The 25725-nt window shown below is 43.3% G+C and overlaps 1 protein-coding gene across 4 annotated transcripts; it reads left to right on the top strand.

Moving 5' to 3' along the window:
- The first annotated feature begins 62 nt into the window (after nt 1–62).
- usp7 (ubiquitin specific peptidase 7 (herpes virus-associated)) lies at nt 63–25725 on the top strand. 4 transcript variants are annotated; one of them, XM_004560728.3, is made up of 31 exons: nt 63–1198; nt 5856–5960; nt 6610–6808; nt 8728–8866; nt 9083–9171; nt 9297–9405; nt 10130–10260; nt 10416–10470; nt 10593–10673; nt 11019–11109; nt 11228–11310; nt 11644–11753; nt 12463–12619; nt 13270–13414; nt 13604–13734; nt 14936–15070; nt 15530–15631; nt 16090–16195; nt 16903–16995; nt 17119–17186; nt 17430–17530; nt 17844–17997; nt 18235–18302; nt 19263–19371; nt 20244–20321; nt 20414–20514; nt 21111–21210; nt 21556–21675; nt 21772–21843; nt 21959–22049; nt 23702–25725. In XM_004560728.3, exons 1-31 carry the CDS (start codon nt 1111–1113, stop codon nt 23806–23808), a joined length of 3318 nt encoding a protein of 1105 aa, XP_004560785.1. In that variant the 5' UTR covers nt 63–1110; the 3' UTR covers nt 23809–25725. The 4 variants fall into 4 exon arrangements, with proteins under 4 accessions (XP_004560785.1, XP_004560784.1, XP_004560783.1 ...); XM_004560727.5 differs by having other exon boundaries at nt 64–1198; nt 12463–12640; nt 19269–19371; XM_004560726.6 differs by having other exon boundaries at nt 65–1198; nt 12463–12640.

The raw sequence follows: 25725 nt of genomic DNA, 5'->3' as shown, positions 1-25725 counted from the left end.
ATTAAACCAATCCCACTCGTGTAATAATTGTCGTTAGCTCTTATATTTCCTCTCCCTTTAATACACACACGACCCGGCCTGTGTGATTTCGCGTGGATGGAGAAGCTGGCTCGGGGATGGGCCCGTGTTTGGATCTCCATGCGGATGTGACATTTCAGAGAAAAGCGCGACCGCCATTTTGAGATTTACCTCAGACATCACAAACCAAACGGGAGGAGCGGGTTGAGGGAGCCGCACAGCTCAGGCTAGCGTTGTATGACCGGGCACATTCTTCACGAGAAGCGAGGGGAATAGCTAGAAATGCAACGAGCTGCTGCAGCGTTTCGTCGTCTGTCGTGTTAGGGCGGTTTGGAGGATTTTGGTTTATGTCGGGCCGCGCAAACTCTCGTCTCCGCGAACTTCTAAATTAACGTTAACATCAGTGCTATTCCGTATTGGGAAGCTGGTTTGAATGGATAGCTTTTTCCTCCGCTCTCCCCCAGACGAGGGACAATCGGAGGAGCACACAGACTGGGGATATCGCAGGCAAAGTTGTTGAATGTGTGTGTGTATAGCAAATGAGCCTTTGTTTTCATTGTCGTACCTTTAATACCATTTGGCTGCCTAGTGTCAGGTAGCTTAGCGCTAGCTTGAAACAGGGTATTTGTACCTGACGGTGCAGGTCGTGCTCAGAGTTCTCTTATTGCCCCACATTTCCCGGGGTAGACCCGGATTGATTTAGCTAATTTCAGCGGGCCTCCGATTTCGGAGTCCCCCCGCCCTCCCCTAATTACATCCATCGCAACCCCTGCCGTCAACCAGCGACTCGCACCCACCAAAGGCGCCGAGATTGGGCGAATAGCGAGCAAATACGTCCGCGTTTCTCTACCCGCTCCCCCGCCGACCTCCCCTCCTCACTCCCCGGCGCTGACAGCGGACAAGGCCGAGTTTGCAACAGAGCAGGCCCGGCCGCCAAGGCTCGACCTGTCCCCACCTCCGCATCCCACTACACCTCACCAGCAGTCCAGAACCCGGTTCCCCACCGAGTCGACCCTGGACAAGGTCGAGGGCAACAGAGAAAACAGGGAACACCGCATCACACCTACAACAACAACACCGCCACCTGCCAACATGAACCACCATCACCACACGCAGCAGCAGCAGCAACAGAAAGCCGGCGAGCAGCAGCTCAGTGAACCGGAGGACATGGAGATGGAAGGTAAGTAATGGCCCCGAGTAAAGTGAACGGACTTTTTATTAATCTTTTTTTTTAACCAGGTTTGTGCCATACGTTAACATTTGCACGAGAAATGCACGGAATTTTATCCGCATTAACTGAGCCCAACATCTCGGTAAACACGGAGGCCTGCAGCTAGCAGAGATAGCCGGTTGGTTTTTTTTTTTTTGCTGATTGTGCGTCCGATGCAGCATACTTGTATTCAGCTGACCTCATTTTGCGTTACAAGCAAACCGAGTCCTTAACGATCTTCGTTTGCTTGCGATATTCAGCTGTTTGCAGGTTTATCCAGAACCGGTGGCATTTTCCCCGCACATTGTCGCAGATTAGCCGCATAAATCATTCATTCTGATCGGCAACCGTATCTCCAAATAAACAGTTCATCGGCTTGTTGCTTCGAGATTGCCAAATCACCACCGTCTAGAATCCGCTTGCACTCACAGAATTCCGGGCCCGATGCTTGTTGGTGGCCCAAGTGTTTGTAAACAGTCTGCTTAGTGTTGCAATTAACACGGATCCAACGCTAAGGTAAATTAATCTCTCTGCTCTGACTTGGCTGTGTGGGCTTTTGGGGTGATTTTGACAGCTATCGCTAGCTGCGTTCATCACTTCTCCCGCGAATAAAGTAGTGATATATATGTTTTTATTTTTTACTGATAACGTTAAACTTTAGTCTGTTAGTTGTTGTTCGACAAGTGACGTTGGTTCAGCCTCTAACAGTGAGAGCGTGTGCGTTAGCATCGTCTGATTGCTCGTACATTAAATGCTGGTTTCTAAATGGCTAAAGAGATCGGTTGACCATTTGGGTAAAAATATGTTAGGTGTGTCTCCAAAGTTTGACATGTTACCATATTGTAACAGAGTATCTGCTTCACTAACATCCACTTTGCGCGTTACGCCTTGTAAAACGCGAAGAACGGTGCTAGCGCGGCTGCTAATATTGAGCTAGTCAATTAGCTCCAAGGCGCACCTCGTTACGTTCTTTCTCTAGCTAGCATGCTAGCTAGCTAGCCAACTAGTGCACGGAGGGGGTGTGTGGCGTTCCAAAATGGTGGCTTGTATTTTGCATCGTTAAGATTTTGCCTTTTGCCCGAGAGCCGGGCCTTGCATTTTTTTCTCCGAGCTTTTAGCTTGTGTCTAAATTTTATCTCACGGTTATAATTTAGCAGCTGAGGGTAAAACGATTCCTCTAACAGTAAATCTACATCAATAGCTGGTACTTCTTGACTCCAGCTAATGTTGGCTAATAAAGGCCTTGAGGTGAATCTGTGGCTAGTGTTTGCTAAGGTGGCTAACGGGAACGCAGATGCGTCAATCCTGTGTTAGCTAACACACTACATTTTTAGCTATCCCTGCTGAAATTATAACAATGTGGAACACCAAGCGTACATTATCCCGTTTTATGTTAATTTATATCCTGGTATTTAGTGTCGTTACGTGAAACGTGGAGCAACGCTGGCAAGTAACGGTAGTTGCCGCTGCGGTAAGCCAGGCCCGCACAGAGGCAGCGCGGGGATTTGCTGCTTCATTGTATGGAAGACCAAAAGGCATGGAGCTCGCCATTTTTAATGATCTGTTTTTTTTTTCTTGTTCTTTTTTTTTCGTTTTTGGGGTTCAGTTTGGAGTCCGAGGCGGTCATTTAAGCAGTCTGCACACACAACACCAGCACTACCAGCATTTTTATTAAGTTTACAATGATGTCAACTTGGGGCTGAGTATGGACCAGTGGGCACTTTCACTGCGTCATTCAGACCTTTTAGTTTTACTATGTTTTCACACGCTTTTGCTTGTTATTTGGGAGCACGTATTATACAAATGACCTTAAGCAGTTACATGCATGCTGTGGAGTAAATAAAGAAATGACCAGGCACAACATTTCCATTGTTTGATGATTCATTGTAACACTAATCACTAGTAGCAGGTGCATTTAGCGGACTTCCCCACCCCCTCTCCTATCATACCTTATCCTTAGGTGCACTGAAGCCTTACAAGGACAGTGAAGACAAGTTGACATAACAAACTGCTCACTTTTTCTGGTGCTTCTGACTTCTCTCAGAAGCACCACACACACACACACACACACACACACACACACACACACACACACACACTCCATTTCCGATATGGTATGAGGCGCCATGCAGTTGCAGCCCCACCATCACTCATTTGGCAAAGCTAAATCATTTTGCCTCTTTTTGTGTTTTTGTTTTTTTGTGTGTCTCCGCACTCTAATTTAAAAGCAGGGCTGTTGCTGTCACATAGCTGGCCAAGCTTTTATATGGGTCCCTCTAAAAATTAATATTGAACAATCTTAATGCCTTTATATTCAAAAGGTTCTAAGAAATACAAGACTAAGGGGTACAATTGGCACCTTGGTGAGGACTTAGTATTGTTTATGGGCATTTAGGGCCAGTTTGCTCAAAGTACAGGAACACAGCTTAGTGTGGCCTGATGCAGCAAACTGCATTGTAGCCTCCTAGTGCCAAGTCACTGTAACAAGATCAACCATGCAGTTATAACCTTTTTGGTGTGGGTTAACCACACATCTGGAGTGTTTTTTCCATTTGCTCAGCATAAAGTTTGTATATTAGAGGAGAAGATTGAGTGTGATTATTGACAAACTTTCATTTGCTGCTTTTAGTCCAAAGGATTTCAGCTTCATAAGATTAGAAAAGATTAGCATTTTTTTTCTCTAAAAACTTTTCACTTGAGGGTTACTGCAGCTATAGTGAGACTTAAGCTAAATCACAGGGGTTCATTTTTATTCTCTTTATAGTTTAAGCCAGTCGGGGTAAGCTCTGCAGTCTTGCTCTTTGTGGATTTTTGTCCCATAAGTAAAACACCCAGCTCTTACTGTTGCAGTTTTTGGTGACAGATCCGTTAATAAATACATTTCAGCATAGGTTGACACAGTGGGCGGGACAAAAGGTTGTCATGGAGCTGACTGACGGAGCCCAATAGCATGGTGTAATCTGCTTGGGTAAATGAGGTCAGTCTCCTGGAGGATTCGGTCAGCAGCGTTACCTGTAGACCGACACAGAGGAGTGCCACACGCAAAACTTTGCGCGAGAGACGAGGTGACAAAGCAACCCATTTTGGGACATCACAGGATCCGGGAAGATTTCACTCACTCCTTGAAGTCGATTCAGCGCGCATCTGATTCCCTCATCGGCGTGTTTTGGTAAATTAGACTGTGCGTCGAGCTGCCGAGCTGGGATAATTATTGTCCCCTGTACGCGTGTGTTTTGTCTGAATGATGACTTGCTGCTTAATCCTGCATTGTATCCGTAATTACCCAGCCTACTGTTGGTGTCGCTGGGCCTTTGTTATGCTCATACACACGTATACACACTCACACATTCGCTCTCTGTTGCTCTCACTCTGTCATACACAGACTGAGAAAGGAGGCTTAAAATCCCGTGTCAGCGGGGTTTTCCCATTAAAGTGAAGAAAAAAGTAAAAGAAGGATCCCCCACTATATATATATATATATATATATATATATATATATATATATATATATATTAGGGGTGCAACGATATTCGTATCGATATTGAACCGTTCGATACAGTGCTTTCGGTTCGGTACGCATATGTATCGAACAATACAACATTTGTAATTTATTTTATCAACTTTCCTTCTGACGATGCTGTCTGTGTTGAGCGCTCAGTGAATCTGTGTTCGACTACTCCGCCTAGGCTGCACTGTCGAGCGCAGATCCACTGAGCGCTCAACACAGACAGCATAGTCAGAGGGAAGAGCGCAGGGCAAGCTAGCGAGACAGAAGTTAAGCTCTCCTTGCAACAGGCAAATTGAACGTCATTCAGATCTGGCGTTTGGAATTATTTTGGTTTTCATGTGACGTATGACCCTGAAGGTAAGCGAGTCATGGACTAAAGTAAAACAGTATGTTGGATGTGCCATGCAATGCTCAATTACATTGGTGTGAACTAGTGTGTTAGCGCAGTTAGCTCGTTAACGTGTTGGCCGTCTAGCCCCATGCACGGAGTGATCGGCGGTAGCTCGTTAACGGAGATTTGCCGTGTTGTGGCGTTAAGGTCATTTCAACGAGATTAACCTGAAAGCACTAGCGGGAACACAACGAATATGACTGCACATTTACGCCGACATCATCGTAGTGCAAAGACAAGTGGAAGCAGACAAAAAAAAGCAAGCATGCTACTAACTTTAGCCGAGTCATTTAGACTGCTGTTAGCACATGATTCTCCTTATGCTGCTGAGAATATAGCCCAGAAGAAGCGGATAGTATAGCTTTTATTTTGGAAAGAGCCATTTCTCTGTAATAAACTCTCTTTTCCAAAGATGAGTGATTCCTCAATCAGATACAGGGCTTGCAATATCGCTAGCCCGACATCCCGGAGCTAGCGATTTTTTCAGTCGGGCTACCAAAATCTATCTCAAAATGAACATATAAAAGTACTTGCCACGCTTTATTAATCCTAGAGGGATTTTCGATTGCACGTTCCTGACCTTTTGACACCTGCAAGTTGGGAATGCAGTTTTCAGCCACATTTACCCCAAGTAAAGAGGAAAAAAAAGGGGGTGTCTAACATGTTAATCTATCCAGGAACGCCATATCCATGCAGTCTTATTATGTTGCTTATCTCTCCCTGTGTAGCTGGGGATACAGATGATCCTCCAAGAATCCCCGCCAACCCAGTGATCAATGGTAACGTGGCCATGGCAGACGGACACAACAATACAGAGGAGGACATGGAGGATGGTGAGGATTATGTGCAGCTCTGCAAACGCTTTAGTTTCTTTGAAGCTTTTCGAGTAGAAGAAACTGTAGGTCGTCTGGTTGAAATTACACCTGAAGTTAATGTCTTTATATGTAGTAACTCAAATGCTGACAGCTTGTCAGTGGGAAAACATAAAGACTCTTGTCCATGTTATTTATTGGCAGTGTATGAATTAAATTTAAACGGTATTTTCTCTAATTTAATGTAATTGTAAGCTCTCTTACTTCTGCCAGTTTTCAGAAGTTGTTTGAAGTAACTTGTAATTATGTCTTTTACGTTCTTTAGCGTGAGTTAAACATAACTTATGAGGTTAATAAAAATCAAATGGTGCCGCAGCACTGTGCTGCACCACTGTTGCATCATAGTGGGCAGTTTAGGCTAACCCCTGCTCGACTGCAGCAACCGTCTACTGCCAAAACATGTGGGGTGGAACTCTGTCTCGTATTTCTGTTGTCGGATTGCAGGTGTCCAGGAATAATGACAGTTCTGACCCCAATTATTTGGATCACTGGGCAAATAAAGCAGAAGTGCTGTATCGAATTAAAAGTTCTCAGTGAATCAGAGGGAATCTGTTACACACCAAATCTTCTCCTCCCCCTCTTAACGCGTCACCCTCCCGTCTTCTCACAGACACTAGCTGGCGGTCGGAGGCGACCTTCCGGTTCGTGGTGGAGCGCTTCAGCCGCCTGAGCGAGTCAGTGCTCAGCCCGTCCTGCTTTGTCCGGAACCTTCCCTGGAAGATAATGGTGATGCCGCGCTTCTATCCTGACCGACCACACCAGAAGAGCGTGGGCTTCTTCCTGCAGTGTAATGCAGAGTCAGATTCCACGTACGTAAGAGGGATTTGGGATGTGGGCCTTTTGATATAAGCTGTGATTATCAACTCACTTTATGCTCTCTTGGAAATTCTGCTGCTTTGAAAGTTGCAGTAGGTTTTTCTACTGTAAGTCGGGATCAGTGGTGCTGTGAAGAACTTCCTGCAGATGTTTTATCCACTACACCGCTTCGAGGGATGTAGTTTACCTAGAGCCCCGAATTGAAATGTGCCAAAGCTGCAGTAAAAACTCTCAAGTATCTCATGTGATATATGATGTTCTGAGTGAATGAAGTGAAAGTGAGGTTTTAGTGTGTAGCCAGGAGGCCTGACGCACAGTGGTTGTGGTCGTCTCTGGTACCTGGCAGGACCGCAGCAGCTCGGCGCAGTTATCCCATACTGTGAGACTGCAGTGGAAATGCTTTTTATTGCTGTTTTGTAAAATGCAGCTGCTAATGGGAAAACATATTTGTTAAGACTGCACACAGTCAAGTTTGGAGCTGGTGAAATTAGATTAGAACTGGATTTATGTTTTTAATTTAGTGAAAGGTAAAGAGGCAATCCTGCTGCATCGTTTCTGTGCTTTTCGACGTCCTATTAGACAGTCAAAGCTTCTTCCATAGTTTTTCAGCGGCATCTTTCTCTTTCCCAGTTTGCTTAATAGCTGGGACTAGCAAAGCTCTGGTATTTAATGTTAACTTAACTACACAATTAGACCAATTTTAAATACTCTGCTCTTTTTCTTCACTCGTGTCCTATACAGAAGGATACCTGCCAGAGCAGCAGGCAGCCCGCTGTTTGAAGGTTTACACCTATGACATCTTTGTTGTTTTTTTACTGGTGTTGTCAAAATACTTTAAAACATCAGAGCAAATTATTCCTCAAGAAAAAGACGCAGGTTTTGCTCCATTTCACTGTCTGTGTTATAGCTGCAAAAATCCAAACAACATGGCGCAATCATAACTGCTCCTGTAGGTGCATTGATGTAAAGGGGGGCTTGCTTTGATTACTGGAGCACAGTTGGATTGGGAACCTTCTTTCATCATTGCCACACAGTGGTTGTTGAATTATTGTTATCGAGTCGTCGAGACGATTCATATTCGCTGATCGTGGCAGGCTAAAGCCTTCACCACTTTCCCGTCGCTCCCTGTGTGAAGTAGCAGGAGTTGAAACCTGCACAGCTTTCGTGCTCCGACATTACAGCCCAGCCGTCCTGTGTTGCGGTTGGGTATTGCTGCATTAACGGGGTCACAGCTGCTGGTTTTAACCACTGCTCTGGTGGCAACCCAGCTTTTGTTTTCTATGCCTCTCTTGAGACAAACAGCTGCCAGTTCCCACAATGAAATGTCATTTTTCACAATCGAATGTCACTTTTTTTTGCCCTTTTCTTTCTTTCTTTTTTGTGCAACTCAGCTGCGTAACTTCATTTAGAAAATGTGCTGTCAGCCCTATTTCCCTGGTGGGGGTTGTTGGTTTTTAAATACCCTTGTGTGTTTGGGTTTATATTTTCTCTTCTTAATATATCTTTGGTGTGTAAACTGAAAGCTTTGGGAGGGCACAGATGTAAATGTGAGGCTTATAGATTGATTCAGTTTGTAATGCCACTCTGAGAGATGCATAGATGCTGTTGGTGATTTGGGTATATCTTGGTTAATGGTGTGGAAGGATGTAAAATTAGCATCTGATGCTTTATCCTGTTACCGTGCACAACACTGTTTTATGTTTTTCAGTAGCTGAAGTGGAACAGTGTTGGATGGCTTACTTGGCTCATAAGTTTGCACAGGTTGCTGGTCCTGCTCTCCTATGTTTTAACGTCGTAGCCTACGCAGTCTTCTAAATGTGCCGATTTCAGTGCCGCCAAAATGTTCCTGAGGAAAAAATACAACTTTTAAAAAGTTCTTTAGTATTCAGGTGTCGTGTCTTTGGTGTTTCAGGTCATGGTCTTGCCACGCACAGGCCATGCTAAAGATCATTAACCACAAAGACGACGAGAAGTCATTCAGCCGCAGGATCAGCCACCTGTTCTTCCACAAAGAGAACGATTGGGGTTTCTCCAACTTTATGTCCTGGAGTGTAAGTACACAAACCTGTCAGAAATTAATGTACTGTTACTTTTGTCAAAGAAACAGTGGAATATTTTTGCTGTGAGTGTTGGTGGGGTTCTTTTTTTTTCTTCTCGCTCAGCAGTTACCACTTTGTTAACCTTTTGTTTGGGCCTGGTTGTATTCTTTCATTACTACAAATTGCTATTCTTAAAAAGATTAACTGTTTTGCAATGATGCATTTCAGGATGTGACCGATCCAGAGAGGGGCTTCATCGACGACGACAAAGTTACATTCGAAGTCTACGTCCAGGCGGATGCCCCACACGGAGTGGCGTATGTTGTGTTCTATTTGAGTCGTTTATTTTTGTCTTTATAAACTATTTCCCATGTGCATTTTCTCTGTTCTGTTCAGGGTTTATGACTTATAACTAACTGAAGTTTTTGGTCTCTGTAACCAGCTGGGATTCAAAGAAACACACAGGCTATGTTGGACTTAAGAACCAAGGAGCGACCTGCTACATGAACAGCCTGCTACAGACACTCTTCTTCACCAACCAGCTACGACGGGTAAGGTTTTGTTTTGTGGCTTCTAATGACTGTGTGTGGCTGTGGCTGTTTTTCTTATCTGTTATAGGGTTCTTAACATAATAGATTTGATTATTTAAAATACCTTTAAACCCCCTGATTCTCAGCACCACTTTCAATACGGTCATAAAGCTTTTAATTTTTCATCCAAGTAAGAATAAGCAGGTTGTAATGTGACATGAGGCACACAAAGCTCTTAATTCTTGATATAGTAGTTCCACCTTTCAGGTGCTTGGTTAAATGAGTGGATCTTGTATATCGGCTTTCTTGTGTTTATTTCCCCCAAATGCGAAATATTTCCAATAGACACGACTGCTGTTTTCTTTAGCCAACAAGCTCAGTTGTTAAGCTCTGCACGTGCCAACTTTCTACTGCCAAGAAAATGCTACTGACCCAGGGCGAATGACCCTGGTGGAAATGAGCATTGAAACAGTTTCAAATATCATCGTCTACATATTGAAAAATATATATATTTTTATGACATGCATATTTATTTATTTGTAACGTTCTACTATAGTTGCTGCTTTTGTTTCATTGCTCCCATGCTGGCTCTTTTAATTCTACGATCAAAGTGCTTTTTGAAATTTTCCAGTAGCATATCTGGAGTTTAAATATAGTAAATGTTTTCACAAAAATAGTCCAGTCAGCCTAAGATGATTAGTTTTATATAAAAGTTGTAATCCTGGAGCATCCTTATCCTTCCCAGGCGGTCTACATGATGCCCACAGAAGGAGATGACTCCTCTAAGAGCGTCCCCCTGGCACTGCAGAGGGTTTTCTACGAGCTGCAACACAGCGACAAACCGGTTGGCACCAAGAAGCTCACGAAGTCCTTTGGGTAAGTTAGGACTTGCTTAGAATATTATATGTGTTGTAAGCAAAACTATTAGATCCTTGCATGCTTGACATGTGGGTCAACCATCAGAATTTCACAATAAGCGTTGTGACGGTTGGTTGTATTCTCTCACTTGGTGTTTGTGTTTTTACGTGCAGGTGGGAAACACTAGATAGCTTCATGCAACATGATGTGCAGGAGCTGTGCAGAGTGGTGAGTTTCCTATACACGTTTAAAAAGGTCCTGTATGCACGGTGAACAACAGATGACAGTATTTACTGTTTGTGTGTGTCTGTGTGTGTGTGTGTGTGTGTGTGCGCGCGCGCGCACTGCAGCTCCTGGACAACGTAGAGAACAAAATGAAAGGCACTTGTGTTGAGGGAACAATCCCAAAGCTCTTCAGAGGAAAGATGGTGGTATGTCATCTCTCTTTCTCCGTCTCTTCCTCCTCTTAGCTGACTCGCCCTTTTAGTTATGGTCATATTTTGCATATCTTTTGTACAATATTGTTCTTATGAGGGGAAATTTATAGTGTTTATTTTGCTCAGTAATGTCTCTGCAGCACGTCTCGCACAGTAGATTCTGTAAACACAGCGACATGATGTAGGCTAACACAGCACAGGATGTAGCCTGGAACAAGGCCAGTTTAAGAATAGACTGAGGGTAAATCAAGACGTGACCCGATGAGAAATAATGTTTCTGACTCGCCTCTCATATCGTATAGTCTGACTCTGCGTGTGTGTGTGTGTGTCACTCTGCAGTCATATATCCAGTGTAAGCATGTGGACTACAGGTCTGAGCGGATAGAGGACTACTATGACATCCAGCTTAGCATAAAAGGAAAGAAGAACAGTGAGTAGCATAAATGTGGTGTTTTATTGATCAGTGGCACATTTGTCCTGCATGATCATGATTTTCACACACATATCAAAGCGGCGATTTTCTAAATATAATCTTTGCTTCTTTCCAGTCTTTGAGTCATTCAAAGATTATGTGGCAACCGAGCAGTTAGATGGAGACAACAAATATGACGCAGGAGAACACGGGCTGCAGGTGAAGTATTTCTGCAATTTGTTGGCTCTTGTTGCTTTCATGCTGTTGGTATTGAAGCAAAGTGGACTAAAATTTTAGTTTTTATGTCATTGTGAAAAAATATTTGGTGTTCCAAAAATTAGACGTGTTCAAATGGATCAGTAGGTTTCCGGTTTTTCTTGCCAAGCTACAGAAATATGTAGCTCTAAAAATAAGATCTGGAGCTTGTTTACCTGCCTTGTTTTGATATGGTTTAAATGAGCAGCCTAAAGCTGAAAGGGTTTATAATGGCAGGATTAATGTCAATGGGATGTCCTCACCAGATGTCTGACTCATTTTTGTTTTGCGTCGCAGGAAGCAGAAAAGGGAGTGAAGTTCCTCACCTTCCCTCCGATCCTCCATCTGCAGCTGATGAGGTTCATGTACGACCCACAGACTGACCAAAACATCAAGATCAATGACAGGTAAGGAAAAAAAACAAGCTGATGCTTTAAAAATAGTTTTTGAAGTAAGGTTACTTGTGAATTACTGTGCAGAACGCACCCTGATAACTCCCCGTCACACAATGAGACAGTAACTGTGCTGCTCGAATGTAATTTTAGAGAAGGTCTGCTCCATTGTAGCATAGGTTAAAGGAGGAATGTCACTTGAGCTTTACACTCGTGAAAAGCTTGCCCTGACCTCGCTTATTCAGACGGTGAGAAAGGAACCAAGATTGTTTTCTGTGCCATCAATCTGTGTACAGTTAATGGTGTTAAAAATAGAATCCAGCAGAAATAATGTGACACTTGTAGCAAACGCTACCATTTAGAAGTGCTAACTTTCTGCTGTGCCATTTCGATGAGCTCTGACTCATCCTTGTGATGATGCTACAGCCAACTGGCATCCTGAGGGCTTTGTATACGTACATGGAGACACGGGTGTGGGTGTGGAATGACAGTAGTTTTGAATATGCTCAAGTTTACTCTTGATTTCTTCCATTTTTATGCTACTTTTTGGCTGATATTTGACCCTTTTTGTATTAATCTACACATTGTTTTTTCACATTATTTGTTTTTTATTTCTACCTTTCCATTTTTTTAAATACTGCTGCTTACCTCATCCTTTTTTCTTTTTTTTTTCCTTCTCAATTTCTTTGTCTCTAACGCCTCGCCATCTTTCTGTGCTCATTAGATTTGAGTTTCCAGACCAGTTACCTCTGGACGAGTTCCTCCAGAAGCCAGACTCAAAGGACCCAGCCAACTACATCCTCCACGCTGTGCTAGTCCACAGCGGGGACAACCATGGCGGTCACTACGTCGTCTATCTTAACCCCAAAGGAGACGGCAAAGTGAGTGTCAAGGATCCAATAGTGAGAACAATTTTTTTTCTGCACTTTTCACCAAAAATGCTCAAATTTACAAAAAAACAAAAAGGAGTTTATGTTGTGGAGGAATTCAGAGCTATGTTATCTTACCTCTTGACCTTAAGTGTTTATTAATTACATACAGCTGCATGCATTAAGATCCAAGGGTTGAGAGTCAGAATAAGTGCCTCCCAGGTCTGCAGTGATTATTATACTGAAAATGACAGAACACACAAGCTTCCTGACAGGTGAGACGATATCACCTAATGTAAGAAAAGGGATGTTTCACAATTTAGATGTTTAGTGGAATAAACGCTGTCAGAAAAGATGTGTTAGTGTAAAGAGTCGGATGTAAACACGAGCTCTCAGCTCAGACTCTTAATCTCATACTCATCGAGTAAACCCCTCTGATATACACACATCAGTGTGATGTTACATTAATTCTGCATTTAGGTTTGTGTGACAATGATTGTCTTAAGTGCTCTCTGGTTTTTCTCTTTTTTCCACTCCAATCCTTGGTGGTTGCCCCACCCCTATCTCGCCTCTGCTCCTCATCCTCCTCTGGCTTCCTCTGGCTGGGACCCCATCCTGCAATCACCATCTGTCTCCGTCTATCATTCTGTCTCTTTCTGCAGTGGTGCAAGTTTGATGATGACGTAGTGTCACGATGCACCAAGGAGGAGGCCATAGAACACAACTACGGCGGACACGACGATGACCTCTCCGTCCGCCACTGCACCAACGCGTACATGTTGGTCTACATCCGTGAGTCCAAGCTCAGTAAGTAAACATCCGTCCTTCTTCACTCGTCATTTAAAAAACATCGGTATGAGAAACTTTCCCAGCAACACATGAAGGTATCCTCTGAGCTGATGAGTGCAAATAAAATTCCTGTTTCACATGGAGGTGACTGTAGTGAATAATACTGTTGTACTAAATTATCACTTCTGCCGTTTTACCCACACTCAGGCGAGGTGCTCCAGCCGATGACCGACGTGGACATCCCCCAGCAACTGGTGGAGCGTCTGCAGGAGGAGAAGAGGGTGGAGGCACAGAAGAGGAAGGAACGCCAAGAGGCTCACCTCTACATGCAGGTCCAGGTAGGGAATCGGAGGTTATTTAAGCGCTCTGTGGTGCTTTGATACTTTGCGATCAAAATACTTGGGTGGCTGAATAATTTAGTATACAGCACATGAGAAACCTACAGTGTAGGAAGTACAGGAGAAAATTGAAGCTGTGTTTGTGGATTTCAGGTAGAGCCACATTTGTGTCGAAACACCACACCTAGCAGCTTGTGCCGTTTTACGCCATCATACTGTAATCTGGATGGTTTGGTGTTTATTGCTTAAAGTGTGTAAAGGTGCAGGACTTCGTACGGTACTTCCCGGATTATTTATTCATATTAATCAGTATATTTGTTCTGTTGAAGCTCGAACTTGAACCCAATAAAGTCGACCTCCATAAGAGGCCTGACAGAAACAGCTTAGTTCGTGAGAAGCTATGCAAAGTATAACATCGTGCACCTTTAGACGGGGCAGATATGTTTCATAGGTGGATGAATGCTGGATTTCAGTGCGATAAGAATGAACTGTTTTGCCTTTTTGAAAACGAGTAGATGACGTTTAGACATTTATGTTGGATCGGATCGTCGGGCTAACGACGGGCTGGAAAACGGAAGCTTCTTCTTTCTGTCGAGCAAAGTGTTCGAGTGTTTTGTTGGACTCGGTGTAACCTACAAGTGGCACGCACAACTGCAGGTCTTCTCGCTCTGGTTTGGCGGTCTCTGTGTGGTTGAGATGGGGAGAAGAGCAGTCAGTGATAATGAGGAAATGGCTTGTTAAATGATAAAGGTTTACCCTTTTCAGCACTGACTTACTTACTTGTTCGAGTATTAAGGCAGCACAAAGGCTAATTACGCTCATTATTTTCCTCTGAAGAGGTGATAAGCGTAACATTTAAAGGCTGTAATGAGGCTGTGTGAAACTTTGCTTTGCACTTTGCCTGTAAGCCATCAGAACTGACACCTCATTGAAAGTCTTAGCAGTGGAGCACCCCTCTAAACAGAAAGCTCTACATAATTATGATTTCGTGTGTGTGTGTGTGTTAGCTACTGACTGCTGCAGTGAAATGTCACCACCAGTGTGGATACAAAGAATGAAGCTCTTGCTTTGTCGAGATCTAGAGATAACTTGGGTGTGGGGGAGTGAGTTTTCATTGCATGAAGTCTTTAGTCTCTTATTTTTCACACTTTGGTTCTTGGTCCAGTTATACTAATGCTGTTCATCTTCCTTCTCTGGGCAGATGGTGACCGAGGACCAGTTTTGCGGTCATCAGGGCAACGACATGTACGACGAGGAGAAAGTGAAGTACACGGTCTTCAAGGTCCTGAAGAGCTCCACGCTGCAAGAGTTTGTCCAGAACCTCTCCCAGACCATGGTGAGGCATCTGTGGGACTGTATGCTCTTTGATGGTGATGGATATTTGGATGAAATTTCTAACTTTTTTTTTTAAATTAAAGAATAAAATAAACCATTTAAGATTAACTGCGAAGAGTTTTAGTTTGTAGATTTCAAGATGCATGAAATGTTTAGTCAGTAAACTTATCTTTCATCAAAGTAACTTGTACTCGGTGGAAGTTTAATATTTGTGAAAGAAACCGCATTCACGCACATGCTGTGTCTCAGGTTCACGCTCGGACCCCAGGCTGAAAGAGAGGGCTTGTTAGCTTGTCAACAGAGCGGAGCACACATGTACACACACTTGCTTAAATTCTGGCTTCCTGCGGTTGATCAGTAAATACCAGTTGGAAATTTTAGTCTTGATGTCTTTTTCTCAACACGTTTCTGCTTTTCCCACATCTTATACGCAAATTGAAACTGTATTGATGTGCCGCAGGGTTTTCCACAGGACCAGATGAGGCTCTGGCCCATGCAGGCCCGTAGCAACGGAACCAAGCGACCTGCCATGCTCGACTACGAGGCCGATTGCAACAAGTCGGTAGGTGTTTGCACCTGTGGCACACATCTTCAAAAATTCCTGTATGCTTTAGCCAGTTTTTTTTGCATTAAAATAATGAAAGAAAGCTGCCAGTGAACCAGAACAACTGTGCTAAGATCAGTTCAAAAATATGCAGGATTTAGAGCACGGGTTCTAGAAGGAACTATCACTCCCTGAATTATTTTTTTTTATGAATCATTATCTAAATTGAGTTTAATTTGAATCCCTGGATAACTACTCCATGTATAGAATCACCTGTCAAATCTCTCTTTTTAAAAAAATAAATAAAATAAAAAAATCCTCAGTTTGTTTACAAGTCTTTTTTTTCTTTACAAGTTTTCCGTATAATGCAACAGTTTTATGTCACTTTAATTCCTGGGACCACTCCTGAGTTTATGACTCAGTTAAATGTAACATAAGAAACTTTTTTTAAAGATTGGAACATTTTTGTGTTTCAGATGATCGACTTGAGTGACAATGAGAACCCCTGGACAATATTTTTGGAGACTGTAGATCCAGAGATGGCAGCCAGTGGGGCCACGTTACCCAAGTTTGATAAAGACCGTAAGTTCTCCATCCATCGGCGCTCATCATCAGACTTTGAGTCTTAGCACTTTCTTTTCTCTAAACTTTTAAAATATCATTTTTGTAGAAAACATGTTCTTCAGGTGTCAGTCTTTGATTCCACTTACATAGCTGCCTGTGTTGGTACCGTGTAGATAAGAATAATCGACACAATGCCTTAGAGGTCACAGTCATAAACGTAGAGTACTAGTTACTCAGTAACATAGTTACTGATCGGTTTGAATGTTGATGGGTTTGTTCTGAGTGTTTATGATTATTAACACTGTGTTTAGCTGCTGATTAAAGGCTCTGGCATGCTACTGTTTGTAGTGCGATGTTGTAGCTGCCTGCTGCCACTTGTGGTCAACGTCAGAGACATGCGAGACATGTAGTTTACGTGGTGTTGGTGATCCTTGTGGTTTGTGAAAAACAACTTTCATAGTGGAACTAAGTGAACCCGAAGGCTGCAAACGCTTGGACGTATCTCTTTGTTTCTCAGTTCGCTCAATCTTTCCCTTTGCATAGCTGGAGAACTGCACCAACAGACACAAATGCAGAACCATAAGTGGCGTTTTGTGCTTTGTTTAGTGTTTCAGTTGAACAATATTTATGCAAATTGAAGCTATACTGCTCCTCAACCACTTCTTTGGCAGGCGTGTTGTATAGCTGCTGATTTCACCTTGCCCTGTTTTGTTTTTCTCTTCTAGATGATGTCATGTTGTTCTTGAAGATGTATGACCCCAAAACCAGAAGCTTAAATTATTGTGGACATATCTACACACCTATATCCTGCAAAATAAGTAAGCGTGACTCTGTTATAACCTCAGTACCCTGTCATAAGGTGCAGTGTGTGAATTCTTCGTCTGCAGTGAACGTAAAGATTTTGAGATTTTTCTCTGCTTCTCTTTTTTCCCTCTAACCAGGAGACCTGCTGCCAGTCATGTGTGAGAGAGCAGGATTTCAGCAGGAAACTAGCCTTATCCTCTATGAGGTGATCTATTCTGTGACGCCCAGTCGCTGACACACTCCTGTCTTTTTCTCACTTGCTCCCTCACACTCTCACATTCTCAGGTCCTCTATCTGGCACAGAAGCTGTGTTAGGCTCTCATGTGCACACTTGCACTCTGTCATATGTAGGCCTTGGTACATACATACATCTGCCACAAAAATAAATACTATCTTGCACTTAGCAGATAAATTGACTGCATAACCCCCGATGCTTGGTGTGTTACAGGAAGTAAAGCCCAATCTAACAGAGCGGATACAGGACTATGATGTCTCTCTGGACAAGGCCCTGGACGAGCTCATGGACGGGGACATCATTGTCTTCCAGAAGTAAGTTGTTTTGGGGGGTTTTGGCACTTGTGCTTTGAGAAATCTGCCAAATTGATATCTTCCCGAGGTCGACACGCTTCAAGTTGCCTTCGTTTTAAATGTCTCTCTTTGATGACGCTCTGGTTGAGAAATTGTTGCAGAACTTGTTAGCTTTACTTGTGCCCTCATTTACTTCTTGACCTGCGCTTTCTGTCCTTGACCTCTACCTTCACTTCACTCACACTTCCCTCTGTCACACTGATCTCTGTTTTCCCGTCATTACAACACAACCCGTACCTCAAACTGTCTTTCCAACCTTTCTCCAACACCACAGGGACGACCCAGAGAACGACAGCAGCGAGCTGCCTACGGCCAAGGACTACTTCCGGGATCTCTACCACCGGGTGGACGTCATTTTCTGCGACAAGACCATCCACAACGACCCCGGCTTTGTGGTCACACTGTCGAACCGCATGAACTATTTTCAGGTACGATCGGTTGAGGTTCTTTGGATGAATATTGATTAACTCTTATTATTTTTAAAAAATACTCATGTGAAGCTGCCGAGTCATTATACGAAGACTGATTTTTATTTTTTGCTGCTACTGTTAATCCGGGAGTGGATTTCTGCTGTCCCCCACCCCCTCCACCTGCTAGCATTAAATTTGATTGACAGGTGAAATCTGACAGGCCCGTCATGAACTGTCTGTTTTTGTGTTTGTCAGGTGGCTAAGACTGTAGCGCAGAGGTTGAACACAGATCCCATGCTACTGCAGTTCTTCAAGTCACAGGGGTAGGAGGCTTGTCTCATCCACACACACACACACACACTGCATTCTTCGTAAATGTAGTAACAATAACAGTGCATAATAGTGATTGTCATTCTTTCTTTTTTCTTCTTAAGCCGTTGTTCTCACTGTAAGCCAAAATATGGCCTTTATAGTCAGGAAAAATGCAGTTAAGGGCTTTGAAACAACACTGAACATGAAGTCAACTACAAGGGAGAGCACTTTAGTTCTTGCTTTGCACATAACTGAGTAATTATGCTTTTGCTGTAGCGTAATTATCCCTTTTTTGTGGTTTTGACAAAAAAAAGGTTATACTAAACAAAGGCTTTTCCTGCATAGAGGGACTGTGACAAAATGTTTCTGACCGGTTTCGTTATTTTTGGTGTTTTATTTACTGAAGCGTGTTATGCTGCTTCTTAATCTGATGGTCAGAAAGAATAGGAAACCACATGGATTTGGGCCAAATAACTGACTCATCACCTTCACTGTACATAGATCGATCTCGCCGACGTGCGTAGTCATCTCCCAGAAGGCTCATTTGGAGCCAGGAAAATCTGCTAAAGACGGCCTGTAGTTTAATGAATAATGCAGTGTTGTTTCAAGGCTGTTTTTTTCCTAAATAACTCAAAATCCTGTAATTCTGTTTGACATGTAGAAAGGAACGTGTAGACCGCGTTTGAATAGTGTTGTGACTCGTAGCTTTTGTCAGGTTTGCCTTTGATTTGATTACTTGCAGTTGTCAGTAGAAATGTTGCATAACCTGTCCCCCCTCCACCTGTCTTCTGTTGTTTTTCCTCCTACTCTTCCCTCTCCCTCTGTGCTTCTTTTTTTTCGTCTTGCTCTGCTGTTCACCTCCACCTCTGCTTCTTTGCTTCTTTTCCTCCCACTTTTCTTTCTCTTCTCCTTCCACCCTTCTTCCCTCCCCTTTGTTGTCCTCCCCCCCTGCCTGGTGGTGTGGTGGCCAGGTACAGGGACGGTCCAGGGAATCCTCTCAGACACAACTATGAGGGAACGCTGCGGGACCTGCTGCAATTCTTCAAGCCTCGGCAGCCCAAGAAACTCTACTACCAGCAGGTAGGACTGGTTTGTCTACTTTTTCTGTGTCAGGATTTCAAGTTTGTCTTTGTTCTCTCTTTCGAGTAAGATAACTGGTGTTTCCCCTGAAAAGGAGCTCAGTGTTTCATAGTGCCGGTAATAATTCTGGTAATCTTAAATGTCTTTTTGTCTTTCCTCCGTTATAAAATATAAAATGCTGTCTGATAGAAAACAAAGTCATTGGGGTAAAAATGTTTTCTGACTACCTGAACTTTTAACACACAAACGGTTGTGAGAAAGTTTTTATTTATTTCAAATTTTTCCTGCAAACCAGGAACGAGTTACATCCTCAGGTGGATGACTTATCTCAGTGTCTTGTTCATGAGCGACAGGGATTTGTATCTTGATCTACGTCCCTACTCTCACCTACGTCACGAGCTTTGGGTAGTGACCAAAAGAATTAGATCATAGATACAAAAGGCAGAATTTGCTTTCTCTGAAGGTTGGCTAATTTCTCCCTGAGAGAAAGGGTGAGGGGTTCAGCTATTTGAAAGGGACCGGGTATAGAGCCGCTGCTCCTCCATGTTGAAAGGAGCTAGTTGAGGTGGTTCAGGCATCTGACTGTGATGTCTGCTGGTTGAGGTGTTCATGTTACCCTGGCCCCATGGTAGACGCACGACACACGGGGGAGACCACATTTCTCAACTGGCCTGGGAACGCTTTTGAGTTCCCCTGGATGAGCTGGAGGAGGTGGCTGGGGGAGAGGGAGGTCTTGGTTTCTCTGCTTAGGCTGCTGGCCCAGTGACCCGGCCCCAGATTAGCAGAAGAAAATCGAAGGCCACATCCTACGAGTCCACAAAAGGAGTAACTTTGTTTTTATCTCTCTCTTTTTCTCTATTATGTATTCTCAGTTAAAGATGAAGATAACAGACTTTGAGAACAGGAGGAGTTTTAAATCCATATGGCTCAACAGCCAGTTCAGAGAGGAGGTACGACACTCAAAAAACCCCAAAAACCTTTACATAAGGAAAAATGTTTCTGTGATTCAACCATAGACATGAAACTGTTTCTTGTGTTGCAGGAGATTACTCTTTACCCTGACAAGCACGGCTGTGTGCGGGACCTTTTGGAAGAATGTAAAAAGGCTGTGGAGCTGTCTGAAAATGGCTCTGAGAAGCTCAGGTATCCATCTGTGTTTGGCTTGCTTGTCTTCCTCTCAGTGGTTGCAATCAGAACTTTTTGACAGCTGCTCCAGCTGTTCTGCCGTACGGGGAGTTTGCATCTGATGGTAAACTGAGTTAAAATTAAAAAATCGAGCACACTATGGTCCGTTTTAGCTTTTTGAACATTATCTTTGACACTGGGCAAATCACTAGAGATTGAGTGCTTGTTGTTGTGGCCTAGACTGTCTGTAGTGAAGTTTATCACTTTAGTTTTCCACTCATCTTGATCCAGGTAACATTTTGGCTTTTGTTTAACCCCTTTGATTTGTTTTTTTAATCTAATCCTAACCACGTGCGAAATGTGTGCTGCTTCTCCTTTTTTTTTAAACACTTTTCACAAAATTATAGTCTGACAATTACAACCCTCACAGCAACCGCGGCCTGCACAGCCCCATTTCATTCTGTAAACCTGCTCTCTGTGACTGCACTGGCACCTTTCCCTTTAGTTTGGTTGAATTTCTTGTTTTCCCTGGTGTGATGTCAGAATCAGATTTTGCTGCATTTGAGAAGCTCCTGCAGAGCGTTAATGCCTCCTCCCTCGTTCTCCCTCTGCAGGCTGTTAGAGATAGTAAGCTATAAAATCATCGGAGTTCACCAGGAGGACGAGCTGCTAGAATGTTTATCTCCTGCTGCCAGCCGCACCTTCAGAATAGAGGTGAGTGTTTATGCGAGGCGTTGCCTGTGTAGCGCGTTTCACTGTGTCGTTTATTTTATGTTAGCCGCTTAACTTCCACTTAACACGCCGTCAGGCCGACACTGTATTTTTGCCCTCACAGCCAGTCAGTTAGCAGTAGAAGCATTACTTCATGCTTGTTAAAGGTTAAATACCAAGCTTCTGGCTCAGTTTTCTCTGTAGCTCTTGCGTCATTACAGCGCGTTAAAAACTTTGACCACCAGGTGTCAGTAAAAACAGTGTGTTTATTTTTACATTTTATAGTCAGTGGTTTGATCTGAGCTTATTTTCTTCCTTCATCTCTCTTGTGCTGCTTGGCTTTTTCAGGAGATTCCTTTGGACCAGGTGGACTTGGATAAGGACACTGAAATGCTAATTCCTGTTGCTCACTTCCATAAGGAGGTCTTTGGCACCTTTGGGATTCCCTTCTTGCTCAAGATCAGACAGGTGTGTTTTTTTTGTTTACTTGTACCACATAATGTGGGGATTATTATTTATTTTATTTCTTCTTGACTCACTGCCATCCTATTCTCCTTTGTGCAGGGTGAGTCGTTTCGGGAGGTGATGAGGAGGATCCAGACCATGCTGGACATCCAGGAGAAAGAGTTTGAGAAGGTAGGTCGTCGTTGGTTTGCTTCTTCTTAAACAGCGTTCTCCTGATGCTGAAATAATTAAAGTGTTAACAAGGGGGGTAGTTAACCACCAGATGTCTGTCTCTGTGTGTTTTCAGTTCAAGTTTGCAATTGTGATGATGGGTCGGCATCAGTACATCAATGAGGATGAGTACGAGGTCAACCTGAAGGACTTTGAACCACAGCCAGGTATTTACTGCCTGCGGCGCTACTGGGAGCGATACCAGTGTAACTGCTGCTGATACTGATACTGCGCCGATTGAACGACACCAGGCTAGAGCCAAACACAAAAATAAAACAAAAGCATGAAACTGTGACAGTGCCTCGTCATGCACCACTTCAATGTCACGGCTGCTCATATTTATACAAGTTTATCCACCTAATAATGAACTTTAAAGACCTTTTATGTACACTCACTGGCCACCTTGTTAGGTACACCTTGTGTTAGTACTGGGTCGGATCTGCTTTTGCCATCAGAGTTGTCGTCATTCTTTATGGCACAGATTCAACAAGGTGCTAGAGATATTCCTCAGATACATTGACATGACAGCTTCACACAGCTGCTGCAGATTTATGGGCTGCACATCCGTGATGTGAATCTCCCGTTCCACCACATCCCAAAGGTGCTCTACTGGACTGAGATCTGGTGACTGTGGGAGTTATTTGAGTAAAGTGAACTCATCGTCACATTCAATAAAGTAGTTCGAGGTGATTTGAGTTTTGTGACATAATTTGCTGTCCTGCTGGAAGACGAGTGCATGGTTATAAACATGGTCGGCAGCAATACTTGGCGAGGCTGTGGTGTTTAAATGATGCTAATTTGGTACTAATATCCCCCACACCACTAAACCCCCACCAACAGCCTGAAGTGTAGATAAAAGGCAGAATGGATCCATGCTTTCATTCTGTTTTTGCCACATTATACCATCTGAATGTCACAGCAGAAATCAACTTCAGACAAGACGGTTTGATCTTTTGTGGTCCAAATTTTGCAAACCTTTACAAATTGTAGTCTCAGTTTCCTGTTCTTAGCTGACAGGAGTGCCATCTGGGCTGGTCTTCTGCTGCTGTAGCCCATCTGTTTCAGGCTATGACAATCAGAGATGCTCTTCTGTAACCTTGGATGTAACGAGTGCTTATTTGAGAGAGAACTGCTTCCCTGTTTACTTTTTCGGACCGTCCTCTGTAAACCCCAGCGATGGTTGTGTGGGAAAATCCCACCAAATCAACAATTTCTGAAGCACTCAGTCTGAAACCAACAACCATGCTACATTTTCTTCCCTGATTTTGAATTTGAACCTCAGCAGGTCACCTTCATCATGTCTGCATGGCAAAATGCACTGAGTTGCTGTCATGTGATTGACTGATTAGATCTGTGTGTGTGCGTGCGTGCGTGCACGCGTGTGTGCGTGTGTGAGAACAAACAGTTACACAGGTGTACCTAACAAAGCGGCTGGCATGTGTATTTCTAGTATTTACCACACTGCCTTTCTAGTGATTCCTTTACAAGTGTGACACGGCACCTCTGGTGTTTTGTTCACTGCAGCAGTGATTGGTTCTTATTTGTAATGTAACTGCATCAAAATGGCCAAAAGCTCCCCTGCAGTCGATAGTTTTGATGTGTGTAGCCCAACCCAGTCACCAGAATCATTAAAACTGGACTTTATTTTCTTCACATTCCTAATATTGGCCGGTGTGTCAGCGACACCCGAGATTAATGTCGATGTCACGCGGGCTACAGAAATACTCCCACTGCTCCTGTTACTGTTCATGTGATTTCTGTACTGCAGGTGGCGCTGTCACTTCTCCTAATGGCCTCTCTGATGTGTCCTCCTGTGTAGGTAACATGTCCCACCCGCGCCCCTGGCTAGGGTTGGATCATTTCAACAAAGCTCCAAAGAGAGGTCGCTACACCTACCTGGAGAAAGCAATCAAGATCCACAACTAAAGCAGCCCCCACCCCCACCTTCTCCCCTGGTCCTCCTCATCCTCTCCTGCTCCGCCTTCATCCCTACCTACTTTAACAAACCATAACCACAGACTGTAACCAACAACCGTGTGTGTGTGTGTGATTGTGCGTGAGAAAGACTGAGAGAGTGTGTGTGTTCATCACTTCACCCCGCCTGGACACCTCTACAGCTCTACACCGGCACTATGTCTTCAGTGATTGGGATCTTGCTGCAGCTGATGGATTATTCAACCACAAAATAAACCGCACCAACCACTGACTGTTTATTTTGTTGTACATTTTATTTCTTTTCCCTTTCCCCCCCCTTTTTTTAAAAATCGTCTCCCTCCACGTTTGAGGCTGTTCGGTTATTTTTTCTGGCTTGTCTGCCTGTTGACTGCTTTTTGTTGCCTGTTCAGAAATGGGAGACGTGTAATTGGATTTTATGGTTTAAAAAAAAAAATTAGGAGGAATCACGACACAGTATAGCATATATAATATGTATGCTATATATAAATATTTTCATATATAAATATGAACTTCTAGGCTTAGTTTTCACTTCCACCTCATTTACAGCTTTTTTTTTTTTCCCCCCTTCACAATTTTTGGGGGGTTGTTTTTAAATAAAGTTGTTCAAAGGGGCGTCACACTGCTGTGCGGAGAGGTCAATGAGTGTGCTGTTTGGAGGACTGACTTGCAGAAATGATGGAGACATGCAGTCGTTTTAAAATTATTAATAATTTTTGCAAAAGCAGCTGCGGGCTGGCGTCCACCCTGAAGTTCTCTGGTTTGCTCTTATGATGAGGTTTCCTTATATTTTCTGCTCCCATCCCTACAGAGCAACAAAAATCAGTATTTCCAAGTTTACGCTCAAGTTCTCTTTTCCACTTAGTTTGGTTGGAGGAAAAAATAAATTTTTTTTGTCTCTTTCTGCAAACCTTGTATTATTAAAAACAAAAAAATCTGCAAAACAGAATCTGTTTAAAATAAATGGGGAAAAATACGATTTGTCTGTATTTCCTCTTGAACGTTGGAAATTAACCTTAGAAGTTTCTCAGGTCTGGCAAAAGTAGTTTGTTTTTTTTCCTGATTGTGAGTTGCTAGGTAACATTCACGCACACACAGACACGCACAGATATGTGTTACCTCCCTGATGACTTCCTTTTTAGTTTTTTGGGGGTTGCTAAAGGTTTGTGTCCCCCCCCCCCCCCCGGTCCTCTCAGTCATTCCTCTTGTAAAACACACACACACACACACATACGCAAGCTGCAACCTCTCTTCTTTCTTGATTGAATCTGTCGCCCCCTGGTGGTTGGGAGCAGTAACTGCGCTGTGCTTGGTAGGGAGCTGCAGACACTTAGAGCCCCACTGGTTTGAGGATTGTTTGGAGACAAAAAACCAGCATTGTAAGAAACACTTTAAGCCCTATGAATTTCTTTTTTCCTTTGTTAATTTCAGGTTTTGTTTTCTTCTTTCTTTTAAAGCACAGATGGAATGCACCCCTAATAGCGCATAGCTGGCTCTGTACAGACAACATTTAAGAATTGTATATTTAAAAATATGAACGTGTAAAATTTAAGAGAAACACACGCCTTTGTTGTTGGGTACAGAAGGAGCCAGGTGTTCATATTTCTTGTGTGTAGGTTTCTTTTTTGTTCGTTTGTTTTGCGTTCCTGATGTACCATTGACAGGTTTTTCCCCCTCTGTTACATTTGGATTGTTTTTCTTTTAAAAACTAACTGCATTGGTTTGTCTTGTTAAGAAGTGCAGTACAGAGATGACCTGCAGAATCACACCTTAATTTGATCTTTTCCACTTTAAAATCCTCAGTGTAGCAGCAGTGTACGACAACTATTCCTGTATATTGCCTTTTTGCTGGAAAATGTATGTTGAATAAAAATTTTCTATAAAAACAAA

This window comes from Maylandia zebra, linkage group LG4 (genome assembly GCF_041146795.1).
Source record: "Maylandia zebra isolate NMK-2024a linkage group LG4, Mzebra_GT3a, whole genome shotgun sequence".
Lineage (NCBI taxonomy): Eukaryota > Metazoa > Chordata > Actinopteri > Cichliformes > Cichlidae > Maylandia > Maylandia zebra.
The sequence above is the reverse complement of the archived record's forward strand: the minus strand, read 5'-3'. Positions and strand labels throughout refer to the sequence as shown.